General features: G+C 47.1%; 1 protein-coding gene across 16 annotated transcripts in view; it reads right to left on the reverse strand.

The window, feature by feature from the left end:
* The window catches only part of PTK2 (protein tyrosine kinase 2), a 259,862-nt gene that overhangs the window by 114,015 nt on the left and 122,191 nt on the right, over positions 1 to 23,656 (reverse strand). For all 16 annotated transcript variants that reach the window (XM_032415592.1, XM_032415591.1, XM_032415581.1 and 13 more), the window contains 3 exons: positions 23,549 to 23,628; positions 21,470 to 21,532; positions 6,881 to 6,935 (listed from right to left, as the gene is read on the reverse strand). In XM_032415592.1, coding sequence (XP_032271483.1) covers positions 6,881 to 6,935; positions 21,470 to 21,532; positions 23,549 to 23,628 — 198 coding nt within the window. The remainder of the gene's footprint in view (positions 1 to 6,880; positions 6,936 to 21,469; positions 21,533 to 23,548; positions 23,629 to 23,656) is intronic.

Below are 23,656 nucleotides of genomic sequence, written 5' to 3' on the forward strand. Positions count from 1 at the left end.
TGGATCCTGTCCCACTGACCCCGTGACAGGACTGCTCCCCACCGTGCTTCCCCTGCGGTGTTCTGTCCCTCCACCCACCGCCAGCAGGAGGACCGCTTGGGGCGTGAGGCGGAAATGCGAGGCCAGGCCCTGCTCCTCCGCCCTCCTCCCGCATTAGCCGCACGCCCTCAGGGCTCTGCCCTCAGTGCTCTCCGTGGGCAAGACTCTGCCTTCTGACCTTTCCCTCAGGCTCGAAACAGTGTGTCCCGAGGATCAAGGAACACCAAAGAGTGCCCGACTTCTGCGACTCTATGATGGGATGGAAGCCATCAGCCCGGCGCTCCTGCTTCATCCCCAACACCCAGCAGGGGACCCCCGCACCTCAGCATTTACCTGCTGGGAATTTCTGAGTTGCTGGGATGGCCTTGAAAGTGGCAACTACGAATGTGTATCAACACAGAGAGTCTGAGGCACAGGTTTCCTGCACTTGTCCCACATCAGTCTCAGGCAGCCGAACGTGCGGACAGGTGTGATCCCCTGCAGGCTGCTCTCACACGCGGCCCCTGCACAGCAGAAGTCTCTCGGGGATGAGGGCGGCCCCAGGATCCACTCAGGACTAGTTTCCTGTGCTCACAGAAACAACCCTGGCTCCCGGCAACTACGCGGCCCCCGGTCAGGAGGGAGTGCCCATACTTTCCCACAGTCTGCACTTCCACGTTGCTCCAAGCCTCGTGTCCAATGCCGGACAAGAACTAGAAAACCCTGCTGTCTGAGAGGAGCCCCAGACTCGTTTCTATGAGAAGGACCTTGTGGCCAGCACCGTTTCTTTCCCACTGTCTCAGCGAGGAAACAATTCCACAGGATCTAACCTCCTGGACTCTCCCAGTGTTAATCAATACACTTCCAGAACTGGCTGGAGCAAGCCTGACTGTTGTGCATTGCATTCTGTCCTATTTATAGTTTCAACTCTCGCTTTGTGTTTGCCTGGATTTAGGAAACAAGGCGTCTATCTATGAATGCTGTTCAATTTGAAACCGATCCCTCCACAGAGAAAAAACTACCCAGAAAGTGATACTTCTTCCTAATGAAGCAGTATTATTAGGGTGGATCATCAGAAATCGCTACAATTTAGCCATTGTGAACAATGAAGTAATTTTTATTAGTCAGCCTAATATTTATCAGATGCTGCTAACAGCAATGAACTTGCAGGGCTTCCCAGATGAAAAGGTTATATAACGTAATGCTAAAGAAAATTTGCAATAAAAGAATAATAGGTAGAGAATACACTAATTGAGTTCTTTCATCCACCCACCCACCAAATGCTAAATACAGATGTATTAACAGTGCGTGCAAAGTGTGCTTTTTAACTGAGATACATCTGACATATGACATTGTATTGGTTTCGGGTGCATAACACAGTGATTCAGTATTTGTACACATTGTGAAATGATCACCCCAGTAAGTCTAGTGAACATCCATCACCTCACACAGTTACCAATTTTATTTTCTGGTAATGAGAACTTTTAAGATTTACTCTTTTGGCAACTTTCGAATATGCACTATAGTATTATTAACTATAGTTACATGTGCATGACATCCCCATGACTTATTTATTTTATAACTGGGAGTCTGTATCTTTGACCACCTTCACCCATTTCACCAACCTACCACCCCCCACCTCAGGCAACCATCAATTTGTCCTCTGTATCTATGAGCTTGGGTTTTTTTGTTTTTAGAGTCTACATTTAAAATGTGAGATCATACAGTGTTTGTCCTTTTCTGACTTATTTCATGTGGCATAATGCCCTGAAGTCCATCCGTGTTGTCACAAATGGCAAGACTTCTTCCTTTCTTTTTATGGCTCAGTAATACACCACATCTTCGCTATCTGTTCATCTGTCAATCCACTCCCCCTGGCGTCCCCACACCTTCTGGCATGCAGATGCAGGAACTGATGAATGCGAACGATCGCTAAGGCAGGCATTTCTGTGCTTGATAATAATGTTAAGCCTGCAATGGTCACCTATTAATCTTAAAAATGAGAATGAGGACTGTTTTCTCTAAGAATGAAACTAAGTGTTCCTGACAGTGCTCTAGGAAACCACTTTATTACTTGGGAAGTGTACAGATGCTTCCAAGGACTGTGAACTACTGACCTCTTAGCATTTCTACTTCTGAAATTAGATTTCTACTGTGAGTTATATTCAAATAAATTGAAATTTGGCTCTTCTAGTTGCTACCTCATTTTTAGATTTACACAAAAGCTGCAAGGACAGGACTCAGAGCCCCCTTAACGCCCCTTACCCCACTCCCCTGTGGCCCACCTCTCACAGGACACTAGCGCGTTTGTGCAGAACACTGGGACTAGCTCCTAAACCTCGGCCTCGACTCTGATCTCACTGGGCTGCCCACTAACACCCTTGCAGGGCCTCACACTGCATTTACTCATGTCTCCTCTGTGTCCTCTGGCTGGGACAGCTTCGTGACACTTCTGGACCATTCCTCAGGTTGGCTTTGACTGTTTGGTTTTACTGGTACAGTGTTTTTAAAGATGTGCCTCCGGCACTACGAGGATCAAAGAGACAGAAACTTAAAATATCTTGTAAATTATTCTTAGTAACTTAGGCACACACATCTCCTGTTCCGTTCTGTCATCCATCATGGCTTACTTAGGTTCCATCAAATACAACAAGGTACTCTCCCGACTCTTCAATGTGAGCCTTTGGGGAAAGCAAGTATTAATGGATCTGGCCATTCCACAGGGCTGCTCTGGATGAAACAAGAAGCTGACATGAGTTTCCTGTTAGTGGAAGTTTCGCTGGCAATAGTTTGGAAGAAAGGACCCTGTACCGCAGCTGTTCCCGCCACACGGGAAGGACTTGGGCGGCAACCGGCGCAGCGCTGAAGATGTTTATGCAGAAGGTAAAGAAATGTTGGTCTGTGGAAATGAACTACTGATTAAGTATTTAAGAAGCCAAGCAGACTTTACTTGTTGTACAAAATTACATTAGAAAGCAGTGGGAAGTGAGTTCTGCTGAACTCAGGTGAGAACCACTCGATGAATCTACACCTACACTAAGCAGTAGCTACAAATTCTCTTCTCCCCTGCTTGCAACGAAATCAGCAGCGACTGAACTTCTCAAAACGCAACTGCTCTTTATTTGGTTCAGGGCAAGTTTTCTCAAGTTCCCCACCGTCAGCGCCTCCCGTTCTGCTCCCGTGGAAGTCACGGCGCCGGGGCCCCATCACTGCACATCCCTTACCCGCCCCCAGCACGGCCTGCTTGCAGCCTGTCCTCCGTGCCCTGAAAGCCGCACAGTGAGCAGGCCCGCGGCCTGCTGGGAGAGCCACTGCGGGGCTCAGCTGCCCTGACACCAGTGGCAGGACAGGGAAGCCAGTCATCGGGACAGATCCGAGGGACAGCCTGCAAGAGGCCTGGAGGGACGAGTCCAGTCAGGGAAGGGGGCTCGTGTGCAGTGAGGCAGGCACGGAGTGGCAAGCGTGCGGGGCTCTCGGAGCCACTCTCCTGAGCGGGCCTTCCCTACACGGCTCCCCGCTAACTCAGCTCATCTTCCCAGTTGCTCTTCAAGCTGTCCACTCTGTCACCCGAGTAAGGTCTACCTAACATTACCGAGTGCCAGGCACCATGCCAAACACGGCATCATCGGGGCCCTCGTGGGTCTTAAAATATAGTGGAGGCAGACAGACAAAATGCAGCCAAGGAAATAACTGTGAATCCGAATTTGAGAAAGTAAAGATTAAGACCCTGAGCAGGGGGGGCACCTGGGTGGCTCAGTGGGTTAAGCGTCTGCCTTCGGCTCAGGTCATGATCCCAGAGTCCTGGGATTGAGCCCCGCATCGGGCTCCCTGCTCAGCGGGAAGCCTGCTTCTCCCTCTCCCACTCCCCCTGCTTGTGTTCCCTCTCTCGCTGTGTCTCTCTCTGTCAAATAAATAAATAAAATCTTAAAAAAAAAAAAAAAGACCCTGAGCAGGGTCCTGCAAGAGGAAGATGGGCCTCCGGCTGTCCCTGGGGTGTTGAGGACACTGTGCGAGGCCGGGTCTGGGAGAGCCAGCCACGGGGCGGGGTGCTGGGGGAGGCTCAGGCCTGTCCCCCCGCGGACCTCCCTGGGCGCTGTGGGTCACCTGGGCTACACTTGCACCAGGGTGCCTGTGACCTGTGCCACGGGGGACCCCTGTTTTGAGTATGAGCATCCTTTTTCAACGCAGAGTGACTTGTTGGGGCTCCCAAGCGACAGGAGCCACAGCTCTGGTGACAACTGCTCATCCGCCCGCACACAGCTTTGAGGAGACTGCGGAGCCGAGAGGCTGCCCTGGGGCTCACAGCGGAGTGGGCTCAGCACACTACGGACATACACAAGCCGTTTTCACATACTTTCCGGCTTTTTAATTCCACATTGTAGTGCATTTTTCTGTTCGGTGAAATGTAAATTTGCTAAAGAACCGTGTCTTCTACTTGTGTGAATGCCTCCTCCCCACCCTACCAGCCAGCAAACTACAGATTCATGCCCAGGGGCATCCCCTCCGCTCGAGGATCTACCTTCCTAGGCCTTCTCGGCACCACAGCACGACTCTCCAGGTCAAACTGAGTCTCCCGTCCTCCCAACTCCAGGAGTACAGCCAACCTGCACCTGACAGCCCTCCAGGAGGACACAACCCCACCACTCTCACATACCTCCAAACACCCTGGATTTCTCCTGCAACCCCTCCCACCCCGCCAAACTTCACTTAAAGCTCTTGCCTCTGTCTGCCACCCCCGGGCCATGTCACTCATGCCAATGGTCTGGGAACTACCCGGCCCACCCATTGCTGTGCATGGCCTTGACCATCTGCTTGGATGGAGATGGTCACACTGCAGGAGCTGGTTCCCCACCGATTCACTCCAGCCTTTCGTGAGTAGCCCAGGACACTTGGATGAAAATAAAACAGCAGGATAGCAACACTAGAGAAAGAGCCTGAAACATCACAGAGAGTATACTTCTCCTCTGCTCTTAACTGTGTTTATTACATTTGTAGAGTGCTTTATACTTTAAAACAAACACTTCCGTATCTGCTTCCCGTTAGATTACTGAGAAGCTGTGTGAGCAAGGGAGGCCCTTACTACGTCCTCCATGACGCTCGAGCAAGCAGCACCGAGAGCCTGCACACAGGGCCTTTGTCACCTGGCATTCGGTAAACTGTACCAACACTATGACCCAATAACAGGCCATGGGACACAGCTGACAACATGTAAGGAACAAACAGTAACAGCACAATGGCCAAGCAACTCCTGTGCAGAAATGATTAATGCAGGGGCGCCTGGGTGGCTCAGATGGTTAAGCGTCTGCCTTCGGCTCAGGTCATGATCCCGGGGTCCTGGGATCGAGCCCCGCATCGCGCTCCCTGCTCAGAGGGGAGTCTGCTTCTCCCTCTCCCTCTGACCCTCCCCACCGCTTGTGCTCTCTCTCTCTCTCTCAAAAAAAATAAAATCTTAAAATAAATAAATAAATGATTAATGCAATAAAAACTGCTGGACTTGGTATTTTATCGTTATGAGTAAGAAGCTCAGTGCTCCTTCTCCTCTTCATACTAGATAACACCTAGTGAGTTCTGTCTGTGTTCATCGTTCTCAGACTTTATATTTATGAACTCATTAATCCTTGTATGAAGCCCAAGTGTTAGAAAGTGGTTTCTTTTTTTTTTTTTTAAGATTTTATTTATTTATGAGAGAGAGAATGAGAGAGAGAGAGCACATGAGGGGGGGAGGGTCAGAGGTAGAAGCAGACTCCCTGCCGAGCAGGGAGCCCGATGCGGGACTCGATCCAGGGACTCCAGGATCATGACCTGAGCCGAAGGCAGTCGCTTAACCAACTGAGCCACCCAGGCGCCCCAGAAAGTGGTTTCGTCCCCACTTTACAGATGCGGAAACTAAAATACAGTAAAATTAAGTAACTTGGCCAAAGTCCCATGCAATTCATGGTGGTGAGCTCAGAATTCTCACCAAGGCAGTGTGGCTTCAGGGCAGGTTTTCTGACCAATACGCTACACTCTCGTGTAACATCATTTTAGCCTGCTTGGAGGGTCTTCCATGTGACCCCGCTGGTACAGAACACCACCTCTGTGATAAAAAGTCAGAGCAGTAATGGCCACCATTTACATAACCGTGGTAAGTAACATACAAAATTAAGCTGTTAAACACTCACCCCAACCCTACAAAATACTATTTTCTTCATTGTGGAAATAAGAAACAGGACCAAGACCATGGGGCTCATAAATGGGAAAGGTCCCATGAGCTGGACTCTATTCTGACCAAAGCCTATGCCCTCCCTCCACACTTGAGCATCTTGGCATGTGCTCTGGATTGGCTGGAAACCACACCTCAGAGCCCCGTGGCATCCCTCCCTGCAGTTCCCTCTGCAGGGAGGGAGAGAAGATGATGCTCTGCAAAAGTTACCCATGAGGAGGAGTGTCCACGTGGTTGAAACAAGAGAAGAGAGATCTTTACAATGCACTTCTATGTGCACGTGCGCACGCAGACACACCAACATTCAGCTACCACTATGATGTTTACATGCTGCTTCGTCACTTATGTGGATCAACATACCTGAGACCACAAAGACCTAGGTGACAAAGCCTACTGTGCACATGCAACTTTCTTAGTCTTGTACTTAGCTAAGCATCACACATAACCAACAAGTGAAACCGTGACTTTGTGGGAGAAAGCTGTGCCTACAAAAATCTATTTGCCATTAACACCAGTAAAATAACTACCAGCCTTTTTACATTGTAACTTTTACACGTAAGGGAGAAAACCATATACCACAGGGAGGTATTTACATAACGTGGTCAGGGAGGTATTTACATAACGTGGTCATCTGATTACGATAAAGCAGATTCTAATTACCTTGACAGAATCCAGTAAACTCCTAGGAAAAAATCGCTTCAAACCAACATCTTTTCTGAAACATAAAAAGAAGCGTATTAACAAATAACACCACCAAATCAATTAATATAATGACATTGTGGCAAGAACATAAATGCAATTTAAATTATTTATCCTTCCATGTATTATTCAGGAAGGGAGGAAGCAAAATAAAGCTCCAATTTACCAGCCCAGTCAAGGAAGGGGTGGGACATATCATTTTCTAGATATGAGTAGAAAACACCAATACAAGTTGCTTTCAGTAGAACATCTTTTTCCTGTTTTAACCCTCACTGTTGAAAACCATTCTATAATTGTGCCTCTTGGCAGATGGCAATGTCTGAGTAAACAGTGCTTTATAAGGTTTGCCTTATAAATACCAGTTCCTACTGGGTGACATCGTATTTGCAGACACAGCAGACTGGCCAGAGTAGGAAAAGGTGTGGGATATACCATGGAAGCTTAAAAAAAATTCCTTGAATTAATCCTAAAAGTTGACTATTTTTTTTAAGTAAACTTTTTTTGATTAAGGGATTCATTCACCTAACCAAAGTTTATCATCTCAGTTTCACATAGGAAACTAAAAGTGAGAAATTAGATGATTTGCTTAAAGTCAGAAAGCTAAAAGTGTGGAAGGTTGGAAGTCCCAGTGATTTTCTTTAGATCAGGCTACAGAATTGATCATTACTATCACAAGACTCAAAACACTCTGGCTAAGCAGACAGACCAGAAAAACCAGCTCATTCTTTTCCTACTTCCTTTGGTACCGAGTATGTCGGGATTTTTGGTCACTAGAGGGCCCTCGTGTGCTAGTAAAATGAAACAGCCTTTGCAGCCGTCAGGGAATGTCGGGAGACAGGTGGAGGACATAAAAGGATCAAGAAGGAGTAAACTAAACAGTGGCATCTTTTCAGAATTACATAAGGAAACTATAAGCTAAATAGAAAATATTTTTAAAAATACAAAAGGGATGACTTTTTTATCCATGACTGTTAAGTTAGCTGGCATTATAAATGAAACTATAGAAATCACATGGAGTTTATATGGTTGATCCCATATCCAAACATTTCAACCCCCTATTCTATAATCTGACTACTAGTTAGTACTTGCTAAATCCAAAACTGGTCTCGGTCCCCATTCTTTTCCATTGTTAGTATGTTCATGACATGCTTCCGAAATTCTTTCTCGACTTCCAGGACACACTGTTTCCTGGTTCTACCTACTAGTTAATTCGTACAACCCTGGTTTTCCATTTATTTTTCTAACTACTTCGCTTTGTAACTTATCTTTCCAGATCTGCGTCATCTACTGTGATACAGGGTGTCAAAGAGGGAGACGTGTCCCCCCAGGGTCTTCCCTTTCTTGCTGCCTCCTAAACAGACAGGGACTTTGCACTTAAGGGCTTGGGTGCTAGCCACCGTGGGAAGCAGCACAATAAGCACGTAAGAGAAACAATGTAGAATTTTTAGGCACCATTCCTGAGCACTGTCTCCCCTACTTTCCTTTCTGGGCAACTGTTCCATACTAAAAAGCACTTTTCATACAGAGAGCTCTGGGCTGGAATCTTCACTTAGCCACAGGATGGATCTGGCTATTACTAAATACCTATAAACCTGAGGTTATCTATTTGTAAACTGGGAATGCTAAATCCTGCTGCAAACGGTGATGCTGAGGATGAAATAAGAGTGTGTTAAGTCCCTACAACTCTTTCCTCCAGAAATACCGTAGGCGTCCTCCTGTCCGGTGAGAGTTTGGTCCACGTGCCTGGCTCCCTGTTGTTTGAGCAGGAGGTGGGACTCTTCCACCATAAGCAGAATATACACTGGGGGTGGGGGGAGGATAAAACCGGAAGAGCAGGTGGGAGGAAGGCTGGCAGGTGCCCAGGGAAGAGGTGGTGGGAGGGCAGGTAGCAGAGGAAGCGACAAGGAAAGAGATTCAAACCTGTGGAGCACCCAATGACTGGACACGTGAGAGCACTCCATGCACTGAGAAGGGGAGGCTGGGGGTGGGATCTCTTTCAGATGTGTGGGGTACAAGCAAGGTGTACGTGGCCTCCTAGTGGGGATTTCAAGGAGGCAGGTGGCCCCCAAAATGGATGAGGGGGACGTCCTCTTCCCAACTGTGAGACCAGCGTCACCATTAGTCAAACAGGTAATGCGTCTACTTTTCTTAGAGTCAAGTGGAAAGCAAAGAATTTATCACACTCATTTCTGTCACAAATGGGGAAATTAAAGATGGACCCAAAGGGTTGTATGTTTCATGAAAAATGAGAGAGGGCATACTTCTGTGAAAACGAAGCCTATTTCTAGGTGTTACTTTTATTTCCAAGATGAAGACAGCTCCATTTGGGGGGGGAGCTAAGGTCAACTAATGCTGGCAAGTACACAGTTTAGTTTTTCTATTTTTGAGCAATGGATTTCTAACATTTGTCCCTATCTTAGACCTCTTTTAAATGTGACACCTGGGGCGCCTGGGTGGCTCAGTCAGTGAAGCGTCTGCCTTCGGCTCAGGTCATGATCCCGGGATCCTGGGATCGAGCCCCACGTCAGGCTCTCTGCTCAGTGGGGAGTCTGCTTCTCCCTCTGCCCCTCCCCCTTCCACTCATGTTCTCTCTCACTCGCTCTGCTCTCTCTCAAATAAATAAATTTTTAAAAAATCTTTAAAAAAATTTTTAAAAATCTTTTTAAAAATGTGACACCTGGTAAGTAAGACACTAAAAATGAGGCTAAAGTATGCAAAATCATTGGAAAAATTCAACAACAACACATATCCATTAATCAGGAAGCCAATCTACTTTAGGCTTCCTGGTGGAGGACGCTGAGGAACCCCAAGGAGCACCTCGGGTGCTGCGTTCACAGTTTTAGGGAGAGCCTATTACAGACATCCAAATTTAAACCCTCTCCTAGGACACCCAGCAGGGACAGGCAGCCTGTCCCACTTTCAATGTGAGGCCGCCTCTCCGAGCTGTGTGTGTCTGGCACTGGGTGACGGCGTGCCCTCTGATGTGTAGCAGTTGAGTCTTTAGCTTCTTGTGCCATAAAACTCATCTGAGCCCAAACTCTACACAAGTGTGAGATGATGTGAATCAAACAATAAAAACTACTTATATGTCTTCCACAAAATACAACTGCTGGCCTTTATTATAATGTAATTCTTTACTAACACAAACATTTGTCAAGGGGTAGATCCTCACTGGACAAAAAACTAGCTACATGAAACTTTTAGAATACGGCCAAACCCCAATTCCAAAATTCAAGCATTAGGTTGCTTGATTCCCACACGCGTTCAAAGGAAACTTCCAAACCCACACACAGCTGACAAGCTATGAGCATCAGGTGAGAGCTGCACCGTTCACTGCAGTAGCCAAGCAATATATACTTAAGTTAGCTCAGATTAATCTAAGAATCCAGTTCCCTGTCATGGTGGCTGCATGTCAGGGGCTCAGCGGCCTCACATGGGGAGGGGCTGCCTCGCAGGCCAGGGCGGAGAGGACATTCCCACCATGGTGGGACGCTGTGCTGGGCTGCAGCAGGGAATCCAGGACGGCAGGCACCCCGACTCTCCAGGGCTCAGGGCCGTGGCTCGAGGGCTCCTCAGTGAGCGCAGGGGTGAGCGGAACGGACAGACGCTGGGTACGGCTGCCCACCCAGCACAGTGACCACAGGATGACCATGCAGCGTTCCAACCCCTGGGACGAAGCCCTGCAGCCGGGAGGAGGGCGTCCCAGGACGCTGTGGCAGCAGCAGGGCAGCGGACCTCCAAGCTCTGCCCCTCCATGTCTCAGGGCTGACCACCCGCTTCCAGGCCTTCCCCCTCCACAGCCCACTCCCCACGGAGAGCTGTCCAGGTGTGCAGGCGGCAGTCCTCACCACCTGCAGCCTCTCCCTGCCACCCAGCTTCTACCACACAGCAGGATGAACTCTCCAGAGTGCACCAGCTCCTGCCTGGAGACTCCCAGCCTTGTGGCCTCGTCCTGCACACGTGCATCCAAGTCCACTGATACCCTAATCAGAGAGCCACTGATACCAGGCTTGGGAGACCAGAGGACGGAATAAGCTTCAGTCTAAGTAAATCCTTATGTCAAAGATAAGTTTATTTCCCCTTTGGCACCACTTCTGAGAAGACCCTGGCCTCATCTGTTGGCTTTGGGTAACTAATGCTCTGTGGACATAATTCTTCAAAGATTTAAAGCCCAGGCAAAAAAGCAACCGAAACTGATGTTAAAATACAACTAAAATGTGCATTTTCATACAGGATCCCTATCTTATCCTTGCCCAGAAACTCTGAGTATCTTTAATATAAAAATACCACGGAGATATTTAACTTCTGAAATACCTTAAGCCTCTTAAAAACTGGTAAATATGAAAATTCTCTAACGGCAGTACAGACCGCTATGCACGTCTGGATGGCATTCTCTCCTTCCCGCTGGGTAGTCAGTTGTCTTCTGGCCCGGCACAGTACTATGCTCCTCTCCTGCAGCCGGCTGTGACCACGTGGCTACAACTCGGCCCACGTCCCTCTAAGGGAAAGTACTATGTACACACCTGTGTCCTTGCAGGGAGGGGAAAGAAAGAGGACGCCCATCTCTTCCTCCTCTGGGAGGCTGGAATACAAATGTGACTGGTAAGGTCCACCAGCCATCCTAGGTCATGGGGGGGGGAGGGGCGGCATGCTATGGATGATGGGATGGCAAGATTAAAGATTAAACTCTGGGGGCGCCTGGGTGGCTCAGTCATTAACCGTCTGCCTTCGGCTGAGGTCATGGTCCCACGGTCCTGGGATCGAGCCCCGCATCGGGCTCTCTGCTCAGCGGGAAGCCTGCTTCTCCCTTTCCCACTCCCCCTGCTTGTGTTCCCTCTCTCGCTGTCTGTCAAATAAATAAAATCTTAAAAAAAAAAAAGGAGGCCTGGCACTCTGGTGATGAGGAACGGCGACTGCCTAGGATTTGTTTTGTATTAAAGAGAAATGACCTTTTATCTTAGTTAAGCCACTGTTAATTCATGCCAAATCCATCAGCATCTTCTTTTATGTATCATAGGTAACTAAAGAAACCTAATAGATTGCTATTAGGAAGACAATGAAGAAATGAAAACAATGCAAACTTATTATCCTCAGTTACTTTTAAATCATGAATTGTTTTTCATCCAAGAAGCACCGATGGGTGGAGCACCACCTAAACGTGAGGCACCGCTAGGCGATGGGGCTAGGAGGGCCTCCACCAGCGAAGCTGACAGTCTAGCAGAAAACAGACACGGGTACACAGACAACTACAGAGGAACACGCCACACGCAAAGGTGACTAAAAACACATGTCTTGAAAAAGCGAACCACATAATAAGGAAATGAGCAGAACCAAAAAGTGAAGTAGTTCATATAAAATAACTTCACAACACAAGTCTGTAGTTTAAACAAGAATCAGTGGTATGTAAAACTCTTCCTTCAACGAGATCACAGTAGGAACCATAATTTAAACACAGTTTCATTAGCGTATTTTGGTTAATTTGTCATTGTCACAATGCAGTTGTTAGCTTGAGTACAAAACATTTTTTTAAAACCTCTAATCTGACCTCCTGTGGCAGCTACCTTCCTCCCCTGCCTCGCCTCTGCTCATAAAGGTGCAAATGGAAGTCTCATCCATCTGCACGCCACTCCGCTCCCTGGAAGCGTGCATACTCAGGAGGACGCGTTCTGGGGCCGGGGCTGGGGGGCCACCGCCACACATCTCCCTTTTGTCTACAGATAAGGCACACTGGTTCTACCATGGTTGGAAAGACATGGAAAGACTAGCTCTTTAGTTAGTTTAAAGAAAAATTACAGAAGTTCCTACATAGTGCTTTCCCCACTCTTAGAACTTGGCCCAGTTATCTTTAGCATGATTCAAAATAGTTATTTAGAAACATGGTAAAGTTGAAGGCGTATTCTTCATTAGGCTATAAACAACCAAGATTGTCTTTAAATTTTCTGACAGAAACTAGGCAACCCTGTGGACTATTTCCCAATTTTTCTCATTACTGGCAGGGAAAAAGAGAAACCTAAAATAAACTAATAGGAAACAAGTGATATTCTGCATTTGTGTAGAATTCTCTTCTGTATTAGAAAATACACATCTTTCTAAGTGGCCCCAAGTTACCAGTAATACTCAGTAGGAAAGAGAAATGCCGAGGCCCCTGGAGGACCTGGGCTGCCGGGTCCCTGGGGCAGGATGACCAGAGTCTGCTCAGAGCTGGATGACCGCTCAGCGGGCACAACATGTAAAGCCCTGGCATCAGCCTTCCCGACAGCGTTGTGGGAAGACAGAACCCAAGGAACAGCTTCACAAATTTTTAAAGTATTGAGAAAATACCATGAGGAATCATGAATTGTTCATGGAGTAAAGCCACCTTTCAAGATGTCAGAAACAGAACTTAACCACGAAAGATACATACAGAAGAATTTCTAAATAACATACCTCAGGAAAAAGGAAAACTGAAGGCAGGCTGTGCTAGAGCAGCGACTGTTTACGCAGCATGGCGACAAACAGCAGGCCTGCAGACCTGGCCTGGCGTTCGCTAAGCACTGGGGGTGAGGAGCCCTGGGACCGCCAGCCGCGGGCACCTGCTCTAGGGTTCTGGACGGAACGCGTCTGAAGGTGTGGGGGGGGGCAGGGGGGTGGACCTGGTGCTCTGACGCTGGGCCTGGACCCGAGGGAGGCTGCAGTTGTGTCATCCACCCCTGGCTCTCGAACGAGCCCCCTGGAGCCCCGCTTGCCCTACCTCGGCCCCCCAGCTCTGACTCAAGCCACCTGGAGGCCTGAGTGAGTCTGAGGAGCTGACGGACACACTCCTGCCACCATCACATGCACAAGCATGCAGCAAAAGGTTACTGGGGGGCCGCCTGGGGGGCTCAGTCGTTAAGCGTCTGCCTTCGGCTCAGGTCATGGTCCCAGGGTCCTGGGATCGAGCCCCGCATCGGGCTCCCTGCTCAGCGGGAAGCCTGCTTCTCCCTCTCCCACTCCCCCTGCTTGTGTTCCCTCTCTTGCTGTGTGTCTGTCAAATAAATAAATAAAATCTTAAAAAAAAAAAAAAAGGTTATTGGGAACAAAGAGCAGATCACATCCCAAGAAATGAACTTGGAATTGAAAAGTGTCAATGGTGAAATGAAATGTGAGCCGATGAGGTATGACAGAAAGACTACTTAGGAGGGAATGAAAGGCTTAGAAGACACATCTAGAGAAATGACACATACACCATCACAGGGAGAAACAGATGGAAAATATGAACCATGTTAAGAGTTATAAAGGTCCAAATGTATCTAGCTGACAACTGCAGAGCTGATGGCATACACTTTGCAGATGAAAAATGCGAATCCACAGAATCAAGCAGCACATCTTGTTCCAAGCTGGGTCATGAACGAAATGCAAGCGTGAGGCACGAGGGAGACGGAAGAGCAGCGCGAAGCTCCGAAAGGAAAGAGCGACCGCAGAGAAATGGCAGCATGTCTGTCAACAGCCGTCCTGGAAACTCGATCTGTTGAGTGTGGAGCAAATACAGCGTCTGAAGGAAAAGGATGCCGGAAGGGTGGTCTGAAGTAGACACAAGAATGTGTAAGAGATAAAATGGTACACATGCCGCCAAATCAACAATGTCTGCGTGAGATTATAACAACGTCTAACATGTGGAGCTTAAGTAAAGACAGAACTAACATATGGGCGCAACGGTGTGCGAGCTGGAAGGAGGTGCAGAGAGAGTTAGATGTCCAGAGGTCCTTGCACTACAGAAGAGAGGGTGAAGAGAATTTTAAGATCTAGATTTGGTTACTATAGAAGGTTAAATTGTAAGGGTAACTAATAAAAGAACAGAAATAGTTTGTAAATTTCCAAATCATTAGGGAAGAAAATTTGGAATAAGAAAACCCATTAAGAAATACACATTAAAAAAAAAAGAAAACCACACACACACCCAAAAAACAAAGTTTTTTTTAAAAAAGGATAATAGAAATAAAGACAACACAAGCCAGTCCACATACATCGTTTATCCTAATAAATATGAACATATTAAATCACCAGTTAAAAGAAACACATTCTAGATCTATGATGCTTATAAGAGACATGCCTAAAAGTATAAGGACGTAATAAAGCGGGAAGAGAAAAAAAGTAATAAAGGAAAGAACAGAAGTAATATAAGGAAAGAAAATGAAAGCTAGGCCAATGCTAACCTAAAGAACGCAAAGATGACATCAGGGGGAGAAATCCCCCAAAACAAGAAAGTATGTACGATTAGGCACCCTGAAGGTAACTGAATAATGACAAGAGAGTCAATTAACCAAGAAGATAAAAAACATTCTGTTTGTGTGTTTCACTGAAAAAGCCCCCAGTACAGAGCAGACATGAACTGACCCACAGGAGGCTACGGGCACAGCCGCTCCCACAGAGGGAGACACATGCCTTCTCAGTCACTGACATGTCAGGAGACAAAACACCAGGAAAGACAGACGTTAAGCAGCTTGAACAGAAAGTCCATTTTTAAAACCACACTGAAACACTTACAAAAACTGGTCATATCAAGCAAATACAGCAGAATGTCAACTGCAGAATCTGGGGGGCGGGTATACATGTGCTCGCTGCACGGTTCTTTCAACTTTCTTTGTGTCTGAATGTTTACATAATAAATTACTGGAGGGAAATGATCTTACACCAGCTCACAAAGACAGTCTCCACGAAAGCCAAAGAAGCTGTTATCACACAGACCATTACCAAGAAAACCTTTGAAAACATATCTAGATGCACATCTAGAGATGAGAAAATAGAAATAAATCCAGAAAAGTTTGAGAACAAACATCAGGTCTTGAAACTCAAAACTAAAATGAAAATAACTGGCAGATTTTACTACATTAAAAAAAAAAAAAGAACAAGTCCTGTATGATGAAAAGCCATTTATGGTCACAGTTGACAGACAAAGACAAGTTGGGAAGAACATACAGAACAAATTCTACAAACACAGTTAATATGACAAAAACCTCTTAATATTAATACGAAAAGAAAATACAGCCAATTTTAAAAAAGGAATATATAAAATGGTCCACATACGAGAAGGTACTCAATATCAACGGTAATCAAGCTGAAATAAATAAAACAAGCTATTATTTGTCGGTCAACAGGCAAAATCGAACAAGAAAACACGGTGACACTGCCACGTACTGTCACCGGCCCGAACGTCCCCCACGCCCGGACTGTCACACGTAGCATGGCCCACGGATCTGACGGATCTGCTGACATGCACTCGGTCAGTGCAAACAGCTCTCCAGAGTGAGGCTGACGGAAAGAAGCAGGATGCACGTACAGCGTCCTTGCTCTCACACTGAGCCCTGTATTGCCTTGTGCACACACACGGAAACAAGGGGGGTCTATAGGAATATTTCTGAAGACAGTAAGACTGTGAAGGTGGTTAACACTAACTGATGGGATTCGAAGATTTTTATCTTATTGGACAATTCTGTTCCAATTTTCTCCAGCTAGAATGTATTACTACCTTTGTAAACAAATGAAAACAATTTTGAAAGGTTCAAAATTAAGTTAAGAGATGAACTCTGACATTCTTTCATACGCTGTTTTCTTACTAACACTGTGAAGTAACTCTACACAGTTTGGTTTTCATCGTGAGTGACAAGCTCTCATCTGGATCCTGATCACAATGGTAATTACGGGCAAACGTTTGCTCAGGGCCGGCATTGTGTTCGGCTCTCGATGCAGCTCGCCTCCCTAACTCCGCACACTGAGGCAGGCATCAGCAACACTCTCACTCTACACCCCTGGAAGCCCATACCAAGGGCAGGATACGGTGGGGGCAGGACCCGCACCAGACACTCTGCTGCAAGAGGACAGAGGAATCACACATCCGCACCTACCCGGAACCACTAGAGGGAGGGAGAAAGCGGGCAGGGTAAACCCAGCACAGTCATACCCTGGAACCTAAGCCTCCTAAACCTGCCCTTCTTTTCCTTCTCTATCATGTCTGCCTCATTTACATAGCATACCTACATAAGAATACACGACAGCCGCCTCAAGACTACAGATAATTCTGCTTTTCACCCACAGCCCCTGAGAAGGCCTGTGATGACACCACGCTGCACCCATTTCTCCCGTGATACAGGCCCTCACTTGGGGACAGCAACCCCCACATCTTCCACTTCACTGACCCCCACCCATTAGTGCCCGGGTCTGTCCTCTGCCCCCCCGCCTTCTCTCCCGTCACCTCAATTTCTGTAATCTCTAGAAATAAGCCAAATATATACCAATTCTGATGCAATCTTTGACTTTCATTTCAAACAGATCTTTTTTCTTTATTTTTTTCTTTTTTAAGTAGACTCCACACCCAGTGTGGGGCTCAAACTCATGACCCTGAGATCAAGAGCAGCACTCTCTCTACCAACTGAGCCAGCCAGGTGCTCCTTGTTGCTAACAGATCTTAAACTGAAAACTCCTGTCTCCAAATACACCATCCACCACCCCACCTTGATGGATACCTGCTTCTTCATTTTCTTTCTTTTAACTGCCTGTTCCTGCCGCCACAGACATGTCAATGCATCACCCATGGGGATTTCAGTTGGGCCCCTGTTGTCCTCTGACTCTGTGTCCCTTTCACAGTATTTACAGTATGCCTGGCTCACTTCACCCGGTGACACCACAGTTCCTACTGGGGCCTCGCAGAGACAGGGCAGGATACAGTTCACCGCAACAGGGCGGGCTTCCACGCTAACCTGAAGGATGCGAGCAGGCGCTCCGGCACCCTGTCCCTGGCTGCCTGGTGATTTATGATCCAGGTCCTTCTCAGACTTCAGGGAACTGTCCGCCACGGACTGAACTCTTGAGACTGTCATCCCTATCTACCCGCTGGCTTTTCACCTCCATTCCTTTATCATTCCTCTCTAAATTGAGACAGACTATTGTAGAATAGTCTCAGTTTTACAGAGACGTTGGAAAGACAGCACGGAGCCCCACGCACAGCCCAGGCCCAGGTCTCTCTCCTGTCCCAGCTCCCATCACCAGTGGCACACCACAACTCCTACATCAACACCGACTGGCTATTATTAACAGAGTCTGTACTTAATTCAGATTTCATTACTTCTTCTACATCATTTTTTTTTGTTACAGAATCCAACTTAATTACCATGACTCCACAGACTCTTCTTGGCTATGTGAGGTTCTCAGATTCTCCATGTTTTTGACCATCTTGACAGCTTTAAGGTGTGCTGGTTTGGTATTTTGTATAATGTCCCTCGACTGGGAATTATCTGTGTTTCGCATGAGACTGGGGTTACGGGTTTAGGGGAGGAAGCCAACAGAGGTGGAGTGCCCTTCTCGACAGGTCCTCCCGAGGGCACCTGCCGTCAGCATGGCCTCTCACTGCTGACGCCGACCTTGATCATCTAGCTCACGTGTTGCCTGCCAGGTTTCTTCACCGCCAGCCGACTTTCTCCCCACGCCCCTCTCCACACCGTCCTGTACCAGTCACCAGGCACAGCGCATCCTTTAAGGTGGGACTTTGTGCTCTGCCCCCTTTGTGGTCACATCTACATAAGTTACTTATAATTCTTCTGCAGGGAAGATTTGTCACTTCTCATGTACTCAGTCATTTCTAAGAGTATGGACTCACGGATATCTACTTTATAATCTGGGTTATGATATAAAACTATGTCGCTCATTTTGTAGCCCAAACGATGCCAGCTTTAGGCACTTCAGCTGGCTCCTGCAACACGTGGGCAGAGCGCTTCCTCCCTTCTGGCACCAGGAAGCTCAGGACCCTCCTGTACTCCCTCCCCCCGCCTTTCTAGCATCAGGCATTTTTCAAAGGAACCCTGGTTCCTTTTATTGATGAATGACATTAGAAACCAGGCACTGGGGACCATGGAAGATTTTAATGCTACTCGTAGGAGCGATTTTATAGCATATGAAATAAACCCACTTTTCTCCTTCATTTCTATTTTTTAAAAAATGCATGTTCCCTCAGAACTGAAAACCAACATGCTCCAACAACTTCTCCGGTTCCCCCTCCAACAGAAACTCCTCCTGCGAGCGTATCCCTAGTGGCCCAGGACAGAAAACCAAGTCTAACCAGCCAGCTGGCACACAGACCCCAGCTCCGGCCACCTCCACCCAGCTCGCTCCCAGCGCTGCCGTGCCCACAACACAGCCTCGCTCCCCCTCGAGTGGGCAGGAGGGACACCGTGGTGTCCTGGTTCCCTGCTTCCCTTTTTGAACCTTCTTTAATAAAACCCCAGTCCCACAAACATGGTGTTCTAAATCGCAAATCTCCTCACACCACTGTCCTGTTTAGGATGGCCCAGGATCAGCAACGGGCAAGGACCACAGGCTTCTGAAGAGAGCAGTGGGCTGTTAATGACCCAGCCCTCACAATGAACCGACAGTTTTCTAGCTGCTACCTGACCTTCCGTGTCTCTGTGCCTTCACAAAGTCTCATCCCGCCTCCCGGGCAGCTCCCCCCACCTGCCCACATGCCTTCTTCGAGACTCGGGGTGACCACATCTCCCCGTGAAACCACCTCGGACATCAAGTCCCACGCTCCCAACACCCCCCACCCCCAGGCACCTCTACTTCAGCTCCTAGGATGTTATTCTACAATTCTGCTCACTCATCTGAGTCTCCCCGCTAGCTGTAAGCTTCCTGAGGGTGAACATTTTGTATTATGAATTTCTGAATATCCAGCACTCAGCTGCCAATGGCTCAGCACGTGCTCAGTAATGTCCGTTAAGTGAACTAATGAGTAAAGAAATAAATGGACAAAGGAACAGATAATCGACCAAATAACCAAACAGGTAAAACGATTCCTGTTATTTGTGAACCTCCATTTGAATTGAGAACAAACCCAGTGTCATCTCAGACAAGATCTTCAATGATCTCCTCAATTCTGGTGATTTGTATTTGAAGCACTGAGAGTCTGGCAGGCTGAAGAATGTGATAGTTGTGAACAGAAATCTCCACCACAGTGAGTGCTGTTTTCTGTTTCAGTTACTGATGGTCTCACTACTTCTACATCATCCACTGAAGGTCGGGAAACACTCTACTGAAAATAATTCTGCCTGCTAAGATATCCTAGTTAATCTCAAATTTTTCATTCATCTCCAACCAACTCCTTTTTGCCCTTCCCAATCTGTTAAGGGCACAACGTATGGATTGATGCGTTCAGATAAACCCGGGCACAGCGTCTGGACAGTGTCCTCTGTGCTGTGCATGCTCACGGACGCTAGGCTCTGCGGACATGTCACGTTCAGAGGTCAGGCTGTGGGCTGGCTCTCAGGGCCTCAAGCAGGACAGACGGCCCAGGTGGCATTCTCTCCCCTCACAGCCAGGCACAAAGGAGGCTCGTGTCAATTATGAAAAATAACTATCACATCTCTTATGACCAGTTATTATTCCCAATGGCTGTACCTGAGCTGTAACCAATTTGCAAAAATGGTTATTTCTACTTTTATGTTTGAATGACTACAACTCCCCTGCAAAATCTTGCTTTCAAAGTGATGGGGCAGTAAACTTTCACATTGTGGCCACAGCTGGGCTCCAAGAACGTCCAGGCAAAATCTGAAGCCAGTTAAAGTTGCTATCATAGCGGGAGTAGTGATAGATAACCTTTTACTTTATTTTACCAATTTATTTTACATCTCCCAAATACCACAAGGATTTCAGTAATAATACAGCCAGAAAAGGTAAGTGTTGGCCAGATGTGGCACCATTCCTAATGAAACTAAAACGGACCTTTACTGGGACTTAAAGATCAACGCTCTTTTGCTGCATGAATTATCAAAAAGATGAAGTACAGAGGGGCGCCTGGGTGGCTCAGTCGTTGAGCGTCTGCCTTCGGCTCAGGTTATGATCCCAGGGGCCTGGGATCGGGCCCCGCATCGGGTTCCCTGCTCGTCAGGAAGCCCACTTCTCCTTCTCCCACTCCCCCTGCTTGTGTTCCCTCTCTCGCTGTGTCTCTCTCTGTCAAATAAATAAATAAATAAAAATCTTTAAAAAAAAAAAAAAAAGATGAAGTACAGAACTTCAAGCCTCCCCAGACATAAACTCCAGCATGGCTTCTATGCATTTAATACAACCTAATATAACAGTCTAATACACAAATTAATTTCAAGATCCGAAAATATTTCAGTTATCCTAAATATCCTGTTACGTGAGCAACAAGTAATTCACATATCTCCACCTGTGAAAAAACCCTTCAACAATGTATACAGAGAATGTAGGTGATAACTGAATCAGCAATTCTGAATTCGCTGCAAACTACAAGTGAAACTTCACCCCAATATGATTAAATCTACAGAGACAGAAGTCTGTGCCGACATGCCGTAAACATTATCAGCCCAAAGACATGTGTCAACAAATTAAAATCTCTGCTCACACAGTTACTGTCATTAGGAATTCTTTGCTTAAAAAAACTTTCCTTCTTCCAGAAATAATTGTTTTAGAAATAGTAGTGTTTCAGGTTTTGAATTTAACTTTAGGTAAACTAATAAAACCCTCGGTTTGAAGGCTGACTTATTTCTGGGTGTGTGCGGTACAGCGGAGCTGTGTGATACTTACTCTAACACTTCATAGTTGGACTTCTTCTCTAGCGCGTTGCCTCGCATCTCCCAGTACGAGCGCCTAAAACCAGGGAAGACATATATTTACACACACGTATAAGGAGGGTCTACGCTGCTGAATGGTAACTACTTTGCGGCTCAGCCACAAACATCCAGATATGCTATTAATAAAGACCGAATCTCATCCCTGGCCTTACTCCCATGCCCCAGTGAGGCAGAGATCAGTGAACACAGACTTTGTCCTACTGGACGATCTTGCTTTCTCTTTTAATGTGAAGCAGGCCTGGCTCTTTGTAAAGATGAGACGCAAGACTCCAGGTGTAAAGGAGGTTAGTTCCATCCGCCGGCTGCTGTGCTCATCTCTCCGTCAGAGACTGCTCGCACGAGCAGGACGGCTACAGGGACACCAGCCTCCTGCCATGGCCAGGCAGGCAGCAAGCACACCGACTCCCGCAGGGGCGCACGTGTCACCCAGGGGAAGTGCACGGACATGTGACAGAATGATCCGAGTAGGCTCTGCAGGCAGAGGGGCCAGACTCCGGCCCGGAAATGCTGTCTACCATTCTGAATGCTCAGTGTCTGAACTTCACTCTCTTACTCCAGACTACCCATTCAAGCAGCCAGGTCTCACTGGAGCCAGGTCCTCTCTCTGCAGAACCTGCCACGCGTGGGTCGGATTCTCTCTGCACATACACAGTATCCTGCAAAGGGCTAAGCTCTGGCTTGAGCTGCTTTGGGACACTCGGGATATGACGCATCATCTCAAGTCATATTACAGGAGAATGAGACTTTGTTTCAAACCTGTCTATAATAATATAAATACTGGTTTTGCTTTTCAAATTTGTTTGGCTTTTTCTTTGGCCTACTTAAAATGAAAGTACTAGACTTAGATGAAAAACTACAAAGGACCCCCAAAGGGTCACTTAGTTGGTTTTCTCGCTTTCTATTCATGCGGGGGGGAGGGGAGCAGGTAAAGGAGGGGCCTGGAGAGGGAGGCTGATTTGTCCGGCTTTTCCTGCAGTGCATTACTTCATAATGACATCAAGGACACTGAACGGGGCACAGAGGAGAGGGATAAACACAGCACAGGAGGCCAGAGTGGGAAGGAGCAGGAAGGTGACCTAGAACCCAGGGAGTCCCAGCACCACTCGTGCAACAGCGGGTGCTTTCTGACCCTTGCCCCACATAACCCAGTACAGCACTGTCTGCAGTGAGAAAGGGGCACCCAAGTATGCTTTCTGCCTGGACCTGTGAGGGCTCAGGGGTGGGACAGGAACACGAAGAGACCAGTGAGGGATGATTGCTGTTACTGGAGAAAAGAACTAAGGCTGAACACAAGTTTTAAGGAAGAGTTGAACAACCCTCGGTTGTCCTTGTACGGACTGGTATGTAACAGCCTCATGTAGTATAAAAAATAATGATCTTGGGGGGAAATTCTCACTAACTGTTCTGAGCACACATCATCAAATTTTGGCTAGTTTAACCAACTCATCTTAAACTAGCAGCCTCAAGTAAATTTTAATTGAAATCACACCTGAAAAAGGTAAAATACTCTTTTATTCAAAATTAAAATGGTAGCATAGAATACTTGACAGACGGTGACAAATGTTACCAGAATCAGGAACGATAGCCTCCGATGTCCATTTCCCTCACCCCCACAGCACGGCCACCACTGGCCATATGCGGCTATTTATGTTTCCATTTAAGCGATGTGCACGAGCACATTTAATCCCTCAGCCCACCGGTGGGGTGGCGAGCGGCTAACACCTGGGATCCCACACACAGAGCACACTTCTATTACCCCAGGAGAGTACTGGGGAGCGCTCTCAGACCTACCTACATTCGCACACTCTCATCAATCATTCCACTCCAAATACAACGAAATACCATTTTAAAAGATCCTAAGATTTCTAAAAGTAGCACTGACAACCTAATTCAAAATCTCAAATTTTTACTCAAATTTTATTCAATATTTCATTAGTAATCTTTATGAGGAAAAGGAAAATACTTGGATAATTTCCAAAACTAATGAACACCGCTGATGAGCAAAGTCCTCAATGCCTAGTTACCACCTTACCGTATCTCTAGACAGCCCAGCTTCAAAGCAATGTCCTGGTCCACGCGGTCAGCTATCTCGGACATGTAGTCGCTCTTCACCTGCAATCAGAAGGAATGGGGGAAACAA

Source organism: Phoca vitulina, unplaced genomic scaffold (genome assembly GCF_004348235.1).
Source record: "Phoca vitulina isolate PV1807 unplaced genomic scaffold, GSC_HSeal_1.0 scaffold18, whole genome shotgun sequence".
Lineage (NCBI taxonomy): Eukaryota > Metazoa > Chordata > Mammalia > Carnivora > Phocidae > Phoca > Phoca vitulina.